This window comes from Diceros bicornis, chromosome 10 (assembly GCF_020826845.1).
Source record: "Diceros bicornis minor isolate mBicDic1 chromosome 10, mDicBic1.mat.cur, whole genome shotgun sequence".
Lineage (NCBI taxonomy): Eukaryota > Metazoa > Chordata > Mammalia > Perissodactyla > Rhinocerotidae > Diceros > Diceros bicornis.
The window spans coordinates 43,040,790-43,054,203 of record NC_080749.1 but is presented as its reverse complement, the minus strand read 5'-3'; the positions used below and the strand labels follow the sequence as shown (position 1 = coordinate 43,054,203).

Sequence of the window (13,414 nt, the reverse complement as noted above, 5' to 3'; positions counted from 1 at the left end):
TATAAAGATATTTTTCTATATGGTCTTCTAATAGCTTTATAGGTTTGTTTTTTACATCCAGGCCTTTAATTCACTTGAACTTTTTTCTTCCCCTTTTGTGAAGCAAGGCTCCAATTTCATTTCTTCCATATGGACAGCCAATTGACCCAGAATCATTTATTGAAAAGCTAATTTTTTCTCCATTGCTCTGCAATACCAACTTGGTCATAAATCAAGTGTCTACATAATTGTGGATGTGCATCTGGGCTCTCTAAAACAGGCTGAATTTTCATCATCCAGAAAAAAATAGATTAGCCTAAGTCGGGTAATTTCCCTTCTCACCTCAAGTCTAGAACTGCTGACATTGTTCTTAACTTGTTCTCTTCCTTCAATCTCTCCTCCAAACCATCATTCCTAGTCCTCCTAGGTTCTTAAAGCACAGATTAGCTCACGTCAGCTCTCTGCCCGAAAACGTTAAAGGGTCCCACATTGAAACAATATAAAGAACTGTTTTAAGCTTCTCTAGCTAGACAGTGAACCACTCCAACCTTCAGACTGACGTTAACCTCAACAGTGCCCACAATATAGCAGAAGCTCAGTAAATACTAGTTTCCGTAGACGATTTCACATAAGTTAACTGTTAATGTTTTTTTTCAAGAGAACATGATCAGCCTCCTGGCATATCCAAAATGTTCTCATATGAACTTACATTTATTGTGTTTTGTCAACCTAGAAATTTGTCTAAATCATAAAAAGATTATAAAGTTTTCAGCTCACTATTTCATTGTTTTAAGTATCTTATTAAACCTGTTTTGAAATGTAATCATGTAAAAATATAACTTTAACAAAATCATGCATGCCATTTCAGTTTGATTTACTTTTGTGAGGTTACGAAAACAGACTCTCGGAAAACCAAAATGACAAAACAAAGTAATCAAGGTGTATTTAATAACAAATGAATTTTTCATTACATTTTATTAGATGTGCAAGAACTCCAATCTGGAGGTGCTTTCTTACTTATCCTGTTTGTACATTTTGGTATTCTCTCTTTTTGAGCTAGAGTATAAAAGTCTTCTCCAGGCAGCTTCAGGGACCAATTAACTCCATTAAATTATATCCAGTTATGTAGTGAACCGAACCACTGCTCTCTGGGGCTGTCTAGAGCTGTGACAATTAGGAGATGGAGAGGCAGAAAGAGCGAGATTGATTTTATATGTCACTGAAGCACACTGCAACAATATGCCAGCGTGACTTTCAAAATGGCCTTAAAATATTCCAAACTCAGGGAGTTTCCTTGCTCCTGAGTGGGAGTTGACAGACTGTCTGGCAGCATTAGAAAGAGGCAGAGAAAAGCTGATGTCTATATTGTGTCCTCTAATAATAACATTCTGCCTCTTTGCGGCATCTCCCCCTTAGAAGGATCCGTCTATTTGTTGTGAAGTGTGTATGTGTGGGCGCGCGCGCGAGAGCTTTGCCTCCCCTTGGGTAGAGGACATGATTTCACCTCTCACATCTGGGAAAACCAAACCGAAGGACACTAACCCTCACAAGGTCACCTAGAAAATTAGTCTTGTGACCTGGCGGGTGGGGAGAACAGAACCCAGGTGTCCCGACTCCAGCGTTGTGGTTGGGCACTAAATCACTTTCCTTCCCTTGTGGAAAAACAAAAATCACTGGGCGGGGGGGGGGGGGCGGGGGGGACGGAGTGAGAGATTAATCAGATTTCCTCTTTTTTCTCCTTACCTCCCCTCCCCCTTACGGAGATAAAAACTCATGAAAGCAAACGAGGTGTCCACTCTTCAGTTCTTAAGCTGGGTCCCCCAAATCCATCCCCCAACCCCCGACACAAAGCGATCCGGGCTCCGAGGGTTTCTGCCCGTCCAACCGCGAGCCTGGGAGGTGAGGAGTGGTTAAAACTCAGCCCTCACCTCCAGCCGGTCCCGGCTCCGCGGCGCCCAAGCCCCGCCCCCGCCCGCCCTTCCCCCTCGGCCCCGGCACGCCAGCCCCTCTCCCCTCTCCCAATCGGGCGCACCCACCCCAGATGCCGCTTGGCACCGAGCGCAGCCGCCGCCGCCGCCGCCGCCGCCGCAGCAACACTTTTCACTTGTATTGATCACCTCCCAGCCCGGCTCAGCCTGCTCGCCCGAACCGAGCGCGGCCAGCGCGCCAGCTCTTGGCAGCCCCGGAGCAACCGGGCTCCGGGAGGCAACTCCTTGCGAGCGCCCTGTCCGGGGTGCCCTCTGCGCTCTGCAGTGTCTTTCTCTCTGCCTGGGAGGAGGAGAAGAAGGAGGGGGAGGACGTCTGGTCCCGGCTAGGAGGTGGAGCAGCGGCAGCAGCCGCCGCCGCCGCCGCCGCCGCCGGAAAGGGAGAGGCAGGAGAGATCGAGACTTGGAAACCCCAAAGTGCCCGCGACCCTGCACAGCAGGCTCCCTTCCAGCTTCATGGGCAAAGTGTGGAAACAGCAGATGTACCCTCAGTACGCCACCTACTACTACCCCCAGTATCTTCAAGCGAAGGTAAAGGGGCGCTGGGGGTGGGGAGTGCCGGAGGAGGGGGCCCCGGGAGCGCGCGTGGGTCGGGTCCGGGGAGGGGCGTGCGGAGCGACCCCCCGTCGCCCCCGGTGGAGTTGATGAAAGGTTGCTAACTATAGCGCTGGCCTGGGTAGAGCCGGGCGGCGCGCGGGGCGGCGGCTGCCCGGGCAGCGGAGTGCGGGGATCGGGTTACAGCAAGCCGCGGGGGGAGAGACTAGACAGGAAAGAGCCGCCAGCCCCTTCCTGGCCAGGAGGCGGGGAGGGTCGCGGGGCCGAGCGGCGCCCCTCGCCGAGCGCTGGCTGCTCGGCCGCCGACGCCTGGGGCCCGCGGCAGGAGCCGCTGGCGGCGCGGCTTTCGACCCCTTCTCCTGGGCCTTGCCTTTTGAGCAGTAACTCTTGGCTTGCCTCGGAGTTGCGCGGAGCTTCCTGCCCCCCGGGGACACCCCTCCACCTCCCGCGCGCCCGATGACTGGGGCCTGGGGTGGGGGACGGGACATTTTCCTCCCCGCCTCCGGCCCTGCGCGCCCGCCCCTCGCCTTGATCTTTGTGCGGTGTGGCGCTTCACCTGGTTACTGATCTCTACTTTTACGCTGGTGTTTTGGGTAGAAGAGTGGCCAAAGTTCACTCAGTGTTCACTGATGTCCCTTTGAATCTTCCCTGTGGCTTTTGCAAAGCAGGAACAATGGGCAGATTTCAGTGCAGAGAAAGAAGTGAGTTTGTATTTAGTTTAGAATAATACTACCTTATGTGTTTACCACAGATCGATTTCCAACGGTGCTTTCTCAGAAGTGGCCTTGGCATGCTTTTAGGTAACACTGATGACATGTAGCCGTAGAAATTGCGACTGGCTTTCTAGGGACCCTAGGTACTTTGTTAGTGGACCTATCTTATTTTTACAATAAGAATTTGATGCCTCCTGAAATCGTTAAAAAAAATTGGGTCCATGAAGACTGAGGGTTTCACTGCTTTCGAAGCTTCTTCCACGATTTGGGAGGGCGGAAGTTGGATGCACCAGCTTTCTTCCGCAATTAGCGTCTCCTATCACGACTCCAGGTGCCCTTCTAGATCACAAAACAATCAAGTATGGATGCAGTGTCTGAACTTTATTTGGGAGGTTGTAATCTTGCCCTGCTTGCGGGCAGAGGGCATTTCTGGCCTGGTACAAAGAATCGCTGATTCAACCTTGATAACCTTTTCTGTCTTGCAGTGTGTGTGGTCCGTTTTATGTACCTACAACATAGCTTTGTGTTTGTCCATGTGAAAAGGACACTAGTCAACATAGAGACGGAAATTTCCTAGCACTCGAGGGCCTCGTTTTCACCCCCCCAATTCTCATTTTACTTTGGGTCGCCAGAAAGCAGCAAGATGGTAGCAGCAAGCATACTCATTATTCATTTCTGTGTGGCACCCACCTATTTGTTTTCAGGGACTGGAGGGAGGTGCTTGTTTTCTGTGAGCTACATTGTAAATATAAGTTGTTCAAAGAAATTTTGAGGCATAATCAATGCACTACCTTTTAAATATCATATATGTTTAATGCGCTTGTTTAAATTATGCAGCATTGGGTGCCTAAAAGACAGCCTATTCAACACTTAGCTATATGAATAATAAATACATACGCTCAGGTGAAGAAGAGAAAAGGCCATGTTTCTTCAGGCACATTCACCTTAGTAATTTTTATGTACCATTAGTAAGTTAGAAACCAAGTACATAGCATTTAATATAGCTAATGCAATGCCATTTGGCTCTTTTTGCCCTGTAAATAATTGAAGAGAGAGACAACAGCAAGAGCTTGCTCTAGTAATTAGGGTCGGATCCCAGAAAGCTTTAGGGCCCATTTTCTGAAAGTGTGCTTCCTGCATAAAGCATTTAATATTGATTTGTGTTACGGTAAATGACATTCTCAAAACATATCTTGTTGTTTCTACTGTGAAATCTGAAATCCTATTACTCTGAATCTCTTTGTTTCTGGAGAAAGACACACATACTCACTTGACCTATATAACATGGTATTAAAGTTTGATAATTAAATCTAAATTCCCTGTTGTAAAGTATCTTGATTATCTCAGAAAGGGGCATCTCCCAAAATCTAAAGTGACTAGATGCAGATTTTAGGTAAGCACAGTTCAGAACACATAGCCCTTTTTTTTTCTCCCTTGCATATCTATTGGTAACGTGGTGTGAGTCATTAAAAAGAATAGACACTTCGTTTGATTTGTAGTTAGTTTAAAAACAAGCATCGCCCAATCTGCCTAAAGAGTTCATGAACTCACTTAGAATCTGTTGTCTACAGTGATAATCCTTGCCTGGGTGTGTGTGTGTTTTAACCTTCCTGAAATATGGGATAGAAAACATCACTCTGTTTAAAGTACAGTGATGTGTTTGCTAGTCAGAGTTGTTTTGAAACTTCTGTTTGGAAACTATATCAAAAACCGAGGAATGGCACATCGTTTACAAAGTGGTGTTTGACTTAAACTTGTGCTCAAGAGATGGATATGATTGTTTTGAACTGAGAAAGAATAAATGGATGGGATTTCTTTTCATCAGAAGGAATAGATAACCAATTAAAATGGCGCTTGAAAATGAGTTTTGTTACCATACTTTAAAAAGTTAACATATGTCAAATCATTCTTCTCGTGTTAATCATCTAGTCAGAGTCTGTTTTGGAAAATGTATTTAGTAATTTTCCCCCATAAAAACATATTAGTTACTTCTACATTTTATTAACGATAACAAAAATCTGTGGAGCTATATAACAGCATGTGACCCTGTTGGTATGCTCTGTGCTTTGACAGAGAGAGAAAATCATTAGAGAAAATAATACAGCTGCATTAAACATAAAGTAAATTTGAGGATGCTATGGAAAGGCAAGACATGAGTGGAAATGAAGGAGATTGTGAAATTTTCATAATACCTTAGTGGAGAGTAACATAGATTTCAAGTAACCTGATTTTACACGCTTGTTGGGTTTTTTGTATTGCTCGGTCAGGATGGTCTTATCACAGCAGGTTCTCTTTATCACCTGACACATTCATTCTAAGATGTAGTTTGATGTAGCTTTGTAAATATGAGCACATATTGTTCTAAAGGAGTTTCTAAATTATAAAATGACTATGCTATATTATGAAAAATTTAATTTGGTATCCACTTTTCAGCTACACAGGAAAAGTTCTGATAATTTAACATATTTTAACCTCCAAATTTGTATGTACACATTTTCAAACGATGACTGTATTAATTTCACTTATTGTAAAGGCAATCCTTGAATTATGGTCTGTTTACTTCAAAGATACTGTAACATTCACGACTGCCAATGCATGTGTGCAATATTTATCGGATTTGCAATACTTAGGCTATTTCTTTTGAAAAAAGGGAAGTACAAAATGTTCTTTATATGGTTAGCTGATATTTTATATGAACTAAAAGCTATTTGACAGATTTGTGATCTTTATTCATAGTTATCAAAATATATTTCTATAAAATATTTCATATTGAAAGCTTGATTTTCAAATTTTTTATGTATACCACAGTATTGTTTTCTATATTAAAGAAATGTTTGTTTCTAAAACAAAAGTTTGTTTTAAAGCCATTTTTGTTTAAGTGTATACCAAAGAACATATCTGAACCTAGCTTCAAAATCTGAAAAATAATGAGTGATATAATTTGGGATTCTTTTAATAAAGTCTACTAGACAAAACAGTTTTTCTGAATTGAGTTTTTGCATGCATTAACTTTTAATGAATTCTTTAACTTTTACTTAGTTGTAGTTAAATGAATATTGTGTCAGTCTGTTTCTCCAGGAATTAGGGGTCATGATTTGATTCATAGCACGACAGTATATTAAGGTGGATTAGAGGTATAGAGGCATGATATTAATAAGACTTGAGGTGCTTTGTGTCTTAAGGAAGTAACCACATTTATGAGGTGAATAAAGTTTGCTTAAATGTATTAGTACAGTAATGGAATATTTTACACCGTGAATACACCTCATTTTCTTAGGTGAGTGGGATATTGTGGCTCTCTGGAAGTGACATTGGAAGACTCAAGGTCAAGGAAATGTTAAAATCAACATGCATTATAATGCAGTATTGTAGCATCCTTTCCTCGGGTAGCTATTTGTTTTGAATTTCCCATAATACATACTATTTTTTTATTGTTGGGAGCCAAATCTTAAGCTACTAGAAGGGAACAGGAAAATATAGGTGAAGAGAAGTAGGAAAGTATCCAATCATTTACTATCCGTATAATTAGATATACCTTACATGTTTGGCAATCTAGGCTTTGAATTTAAATTCAAATATGGGCAATTTCCATGTGATATACTTTCAAGAATAATTTTTTAAAAACTTTACTGATACGTTGCTCAGACTTTGTATTTTGCCTAGTGGTTTACTGAAACTTTAAAATTACCCCAGCTTAGTTAATGAGTGCTGAAATTTTAAGTTAGGGGTCTTTTAGCTAAAGACAAAGGGATCTTTTTCCCTTTTCTTTTTACTAAAGAGAGAGTTGCCGGAAAAGAAAATCTTTTTTTCCCCTATATATGTTTAATCAGTAAAAATCACATGAGGAAGGTCTATAATGGAAGGATAAGTGCTTAGTAAAAATGATATGGACACTTAAATATCATTCATTCTTTTTAAAATGAGGAATTTCATTCTAGTTTGTTTTTTATTGGTTGCTTAGTTCACTAAAGTTTATTTTCCCCAAGCATGGTCTTGCTGTCCCACCGTTAAATCTCTCTTCAATGGATATCAATATCTCCCTAGTTCCTTGCTTGCTTCACAGAACAGTAGGTGCTAAATAAATGCTTGTTATTGACTGTTATTATTCAGAATAAGTGCATGCAAAATTTTTTTAGACCAGAAAAAAATTGTAGACTAAAATCTACAAATATAATAATCCAGCTTAATTTTCTAATGAAATCTCAATATAGTTTGTTTTGTGCTTTGATTTATTTTGTTCCCATAATGAAAACTTTCAAATGTTTTATGAATTGAGTAAGATCCCTAAGATGAATCACATATCAGTTGGTCAGTTGGGATCAAAAGTGCCTTTCTGTGCAATCTTTATTAAAAAATATGGTGCCAGAAAAAAATCTCATAGTATTATGTTGGGGAAGGAAATGCTACATGTGATGAATTAGTGACTCAGCCTGTCTTTGCCTCCTATCAATGGCCCCCACTAACACAATGCAAACTTTTTCCTGCTTAATTTTCAAGAAAATCCCTTTTCCAGTATATTTCAGACTTGGTAAAAACATTTATTCATTTAATGGATAATAACTAAAATATAACTAAAATATAAACTAGCATTGAGGTGTTCAGAATTATAGTTATCTCTGTTACTGATGGTTGCATAACCCTAAACATGACATACAGCCATTTAGTTTTTTATCCCATTCATTCGGATATTATAGGAATAAGCGGGAATATAGCAAGTTAAGTGGAAGTGTTTTAATCAATGTAACATAGCTTATTTTAAAGAAAATGTAGTAATGACATGTCAGTGATTTAAATGCAGTGCCATAATATTTGATATAAAATCAAAGCATATATTCAAAATTGAAGGTTGAGTTTGGGGATTTTATGTGGATAAATTTAAATGTTCTGTTTTTTCTGCTGTATCATTTTAGCGAATAAAATAGTAAAACCTGATGGAACTCGGCTGTGCATCCCGAGAGGCAACCGTTGGATGATAACAGACGTTTACCACTGGGAGTTTGGTCAGATGATACACAGCAAAATGTCTTAGAACCGCGTGTGTCGAACACACATGCACATTTGAGCACACACAGATTTGATAACAGAAACTAAACATTTCTTAATCAGATAGATATGAGGTGAAAAGTGTAAGGGGATGGTGACAGCTAAGCAAACAACAAACTGAACATATATCTCCCATAATTGAATTCCTTATTTTTGCTTAATGCATCTAGTAACCTTAACATAATTATATGAATATTTTAATTTTTCAAGCAAGTACTGGAAAATAAGCACGTCAAAGATGATGAGAGAGAGAGAGACAAAAAGGAGAGGGCAAAAAACAACATCCTAGACCTCCTAGGGGAGACGTATAAAATTGAATATTGTCCTTTTCCATACATTGTCTTTTAGCTAATTCTTAAATGGATGCGTTTGTCATTTTAGAGGATGGAGAACAGTTTTCTGGATGATGAATATGAAAACGTAGATTCTAAAAGAGAGATTCGATGGTAATATGAACAGTTAACTTGCTTATAAATCTGGTACTGTAAACACACGAAATCAATGTCCAGTGGATGATTTCCTACATTGGCTGTAGCATGTGTATTCTGGAATTAGGTTAAGTTTTAAGCTGGTAGCTTGTTGGAAAATTGCTGAGGCTCATGAAGGGCTAAAATACTAATTGATCGTATTTCCTGAGTGACCCCAAAGCAGCATTCTCTGCACTTGACATTGGGAAAGGTTAGGGAGTGTAATGTCTGGTCCCTGCTCTCCAGCAACTCACCAGCTACCAGGGAAGACAGAATGACACAATATAAGAAGTAAGCGAAGAATATTTAGAAAATAGTAAGACCCAGGAAGGCAGCATATCAACCAAGGGTCTGGTGACTGAAAAGTCACTAAGATCTAAATGTGGGATTAAAAAGAATGCCATGCATTTTGTGAGAAAAAAGTGCTAATAAAAGCTACAGTAAATCTGGGAATTTTAAAAAGAAATTGGACTTTAGATTAATGAATGAAAATTTCTTGAATTGATAATCAGCATTGTTTTGTATTTTTTCTGCTTTATAATCCTCTTATGAGTACTTAGAATTTTAAAGGATAACTTTTTTTGTGCTTTATGTTAACTCCTTCCCCTCAGAGTTTCATATTCAGTTACCTTATTTTACATTATTATTTTTCCAGTTTTATGCTGTAAATGTACTAGAGGCCAACCTATTAGGATTATGACAGCCTGAGAATATAATCCTTAAATGATACATAATGGTTATACAGAAATATTACTTTTATTGTTTTAAACCAATTGAAATCATGTTTATTTCTCCTAATTCATTAACCTTGCTCATGGCAAATGGGAAAAATAAGTTTGGAGTTTTGTTATGCTGCTAATTAGATCACTGCGCGCCTGCAGTCTACACATTGATAATATATCTGATGTGAGCTGGCATTTCTTCAGAAATAACAAATTTTTTGTTATTCTTGATCTTTTGTAAATATAGCTTTTTATTCTCATTATTTGGTCATTATCTAGCTTTAATTCCTTTAAAATAAGCTGTTATTCACCTCTGCAAATGAAACTAAGTTCTTCAGGAGTCGTATTGTTCTCTGTCAGGCCTCAGTGTGGGACACGGAACTCATCCCCCTGGCTGCCCATCAAACAATGTGCACTATTGGGCTGCTGGGTCCCAGATAAAGAGTGACAACCAGCAAAAGTTTTTGTGTAACAAAACTAGATCGTTTCATAGATATTATACATAACTTTTACTTATCTTGAAGGAAAAATCCATCGTCCCAGCTCTGCAAGTGTGGGCCCATTTTATATCATACCAGTTTTGTTTTTTTAAGTTGAAAAATTCAATAATTAGAATGGGCAGGGGCCGGCACCGTGGCTTGGCGGTTGGGTGCATGCGATCCGCTACTGGCGGCCCGGGTTCGGATCCCAAACGCGCACCGACGCGCTGCTTCTCCTGCCATGCTGAGGCCGCGTCCCACGTGCAGCGGCTGGAAGGATGTCCAGCTATGACATACCGCTATCCACTGGGGCTTTGGGGGAATAAATAAATAAATAAATAAATAAATAAATAAATAAATAAATTTATAAAAAAAAAATGGGCAGAATTGGATAGATATATCATGGAGTATTGTGCTCTTAACTTGAATTTCTTGGGGGGAATAATCGAAGTTGCCAAAATGAATTTCAGATTATAAGTTTACATTTATATTATACTTAAGCTCTTCAAGCCAGCCCTGGTGTTCTGGTGGTTAAGATTTGGCTGCTGCGGTCCTGGTTCCTTTTCCTATCAGGGAACCACATCACCCGTCTGTCGGTTGTCATACTGTGTTGGCTGTGTGTTGTTGTCATGCTGAAACAGACTAGGAAGAAGGACCAGGCCACCCACTTCTGAAAAAAATTGGCCATGAAAACCCTTTGAATAGCAGCAAAGCATTGTCTGATATTGTCTGATAAGTGCTGGAAGATGAGAGGATGGCCCAAAGCTGCTGTGCTGTACACAGGGTCTCTAGGAGCCGGAATTGACTCCACATCTCTAATAAAAAAGCTCTTCAAATGACACTACTATTTCCCCTGTTTAACACTTTTTAAACACGGTGATTTTGAGAGTTGCAATTGGGGGTATGTTTTTCTGGAGAATCTCTAAACCCTTCCTTACCTGTAGAATGACAATGAAATATTTTCACAATTTGTAAAATAAACTCTCAGTTAAAATATTTGGTTATATGGAAAAGTAAATTTTATTAGGAATTTGTAATACCATTAGCTTTACTTTTGTCTTCTCAACAACAATTTGGATTCATCACCAAACAAGCTTTTGACAAATGCAGACATTTATAAAAAGAAAAATTGCCTGTTTTTATTTTCAGGTCGTTAACTGAAATACTCCCAAGGCCTTCTCTGCCTTCTACAAAGCACAGCTTTGATTAATTTCATTGTTTTTTAAAAATGGAAATCTAAAAGAAAAAAAAGGTTCCTAATCTCAGCCTCTTCATGGGTTTCATGCCACATGATCACTTGCCTACTTTTATTAAACAACAACAACAGACACAGAAAGAATTGGCTGCCAGAGAAACTTCTACAGCAAAAATTCTATAGCTGAGCAGATATTTTCTAGGGCTCTGTGTGATTTGTGTAATGATTTCCACCTTAACCTACAAGTAATTTGTGTTGCCAACAGGTTTTGTTCCAAAAAGTTCACTTGTCAGTTACTTAGAATTTGAAACTCGTTTCCTATATTTCATATATAAGGGCCTGCAAAGTGGGAATGGGTGGGGATAAAGTCCATGGATTCTCTTTTTCCCCTACTCCCTCCTTCTTCTTCCTTCTCCTCCACTCCTGCCCCCAACTTTTCTTCCTGCCACTAAGGGTAGTGCTACTCTGGACTTACTTCTGACCAGCTACAGGTGTGTGTGCTAGTGGTGGATTCACCAGTGATCGTCACATATAAGCTACTCCCACTGCATCTACCCAAATCGGGGACCAACTGTGCCTGACTTAATTTGGCTAAAAATATCTTTACTACCTCTTAATGCCACAGATTATGATTAAGAATTTGCTAACTACAATTGCCTCTTTGAATTGGATTTTCTTTCTGATTCCTTATCCAATTTTATATGGAAAATTTAAATAAAATTTTATTTGGTAATATATAAGTGTGTTATAGAAGCACAGACGTGATGTAATACTTTGAACAAAAGAGAACATAATTAGCATAAGAGAAAGTATTTTGATGATAAAATGTGTACTCCTAATGAGATTGGAACTTAAATATGACATAGTGAAATGGTAAGCCATTTTCGTTTTTTCTTCCCCATACTAAAATTTAAAATCACACATAAACATTTTTTCCCTTTCTTGAATATTTCACAAAACTATTCTTTATCTAAAAACAGTCACAAAAGTATTGTGTTTTTTTTAATTTGCAAAAGACTAAAAAAAGATGTGTTTCTTACTTGGTAATAGTTGCTCAGATTTTAATTTTAATATCAGATATTTTAAATGTTGATTTTGATTGCTTTTTTAAAAAAAAGAGTAGATTATATCTTAACATATAAATAGGATTTAAAATGACACAGGGTGGTATCTGGTGTTCTTTTCTACTCCTCTGTCTCTGTCACAAAATTCTAATTCATGTTTCAGCAGTACAGGATGTTCTTCAGTGCACATCCTCTGAGCCTTCAAAATTTGATTTGCCTGTGTGGTCTGACGATAGCACGTTCAGATAAGTACATTGTGATAGTAATCTCTGTGTCTGGGCCTTAATGAACATCTGCTTTCTAGGGCACCACAGCAGCACCTTCCTTTGTTTCCTCTTCTTTTGCCTTTTTGATTTGAATCTTGTTAAACCCTGCAAATGGGGTTGTTTTTCACTATGCAAATAGTCCTATCTCCTTTTTTGGGGGGGAAAAAATGGATATTTTAAATATAAATGCACTGGGAATTTAAAAGGAGTCTGCAGGAAGCTAGTGCACAGCTATAGTTCTACTATTGACAACTCAGACATGCTGTACTAGAATCATCTGGTTGAGATCGTATAGTTGGAACTACCTGGGCAGGTATTGTATTAGGCCCTGGAAGGTGCAAATATGTAAATAAGGCTTGATTTGTGCCATAGTGGAACACAAATTACACAAAGTAATTTTGTTTATTTATTTTAATTTTTTGTGTGTGTGAGGAAGATCAGCTCTGAGCTAACATCCGATGCCAATCCTCCTCTTTTTCGCTGAGGACGACTGGCCCTGGGCTAACATCCATGCCCATTTTCCTCTACTTTATATGGGATGCCGCCACAGCATGGCTTGACAAGCGGTGCGTGAGTGCACGCCCAGGATCTGAACTGGCGAACCCTGGGCCTCTGAAGCGGAGCGCGCGCAGTTAACCTCTGCGCCACCTGGCCGGCCCCTGTTTATTTAAAATTTTTGTTGAGGTAGAACATAGATATAGTATAGTGTACAAATTTTAAATCTATAGATTGATAATACTCGTGTAATTGTCACCCAGGACACTATATAACATTTTTAGCATCCAGAAAGCATCCTCTTGCCCCTTCCCAGTTTGCACTCCCCAAAGGTAACCACTAGTCTTCCTTCTGTCTTCGTAGATTGGTTTTGCCTATTCTTGTATTTCATAAAAATGAAATCCGACAGTAGGTATCCTTTTGTGTCTGGCTTCTTTAGCTCATCATTATT

General features: G+C 39.6%; 1 protein-coding gene across 5 annotated transcripts in view; it reads left to right on the top strand.

The window, feature by feature from the left end:
- Positions 1 to 2,029: 2,029 nt before the first annotated feature.
- Positions 2,030 to 13,414, top strand: part of RBMS1 (RNA binding motif single stranded interacting protein 1) — a 206,807-nt gene continuing 195,422 nt past the window's right edge. For 3 of the 5 annotated variants that reach the window (XM_058549078.1, XM_058549080.1, XM_058549077.1), the window contains exon 1: positions 2,030 to 2,495. In XM_058549078.1, the coding sequence (XP_058405061.1) occupies positions 2,421 to 2,495 (75 nt within the window). In that variant the 5' untranslated portion in view covers positions 2,030 to 2,420. The remainder of the gene's footprint in view (positions 2,496 to 13,414) is intronic. The other 2 variants (XM_058549083.1, XM_058549082.1) reach the window with 1 other exon arrangement.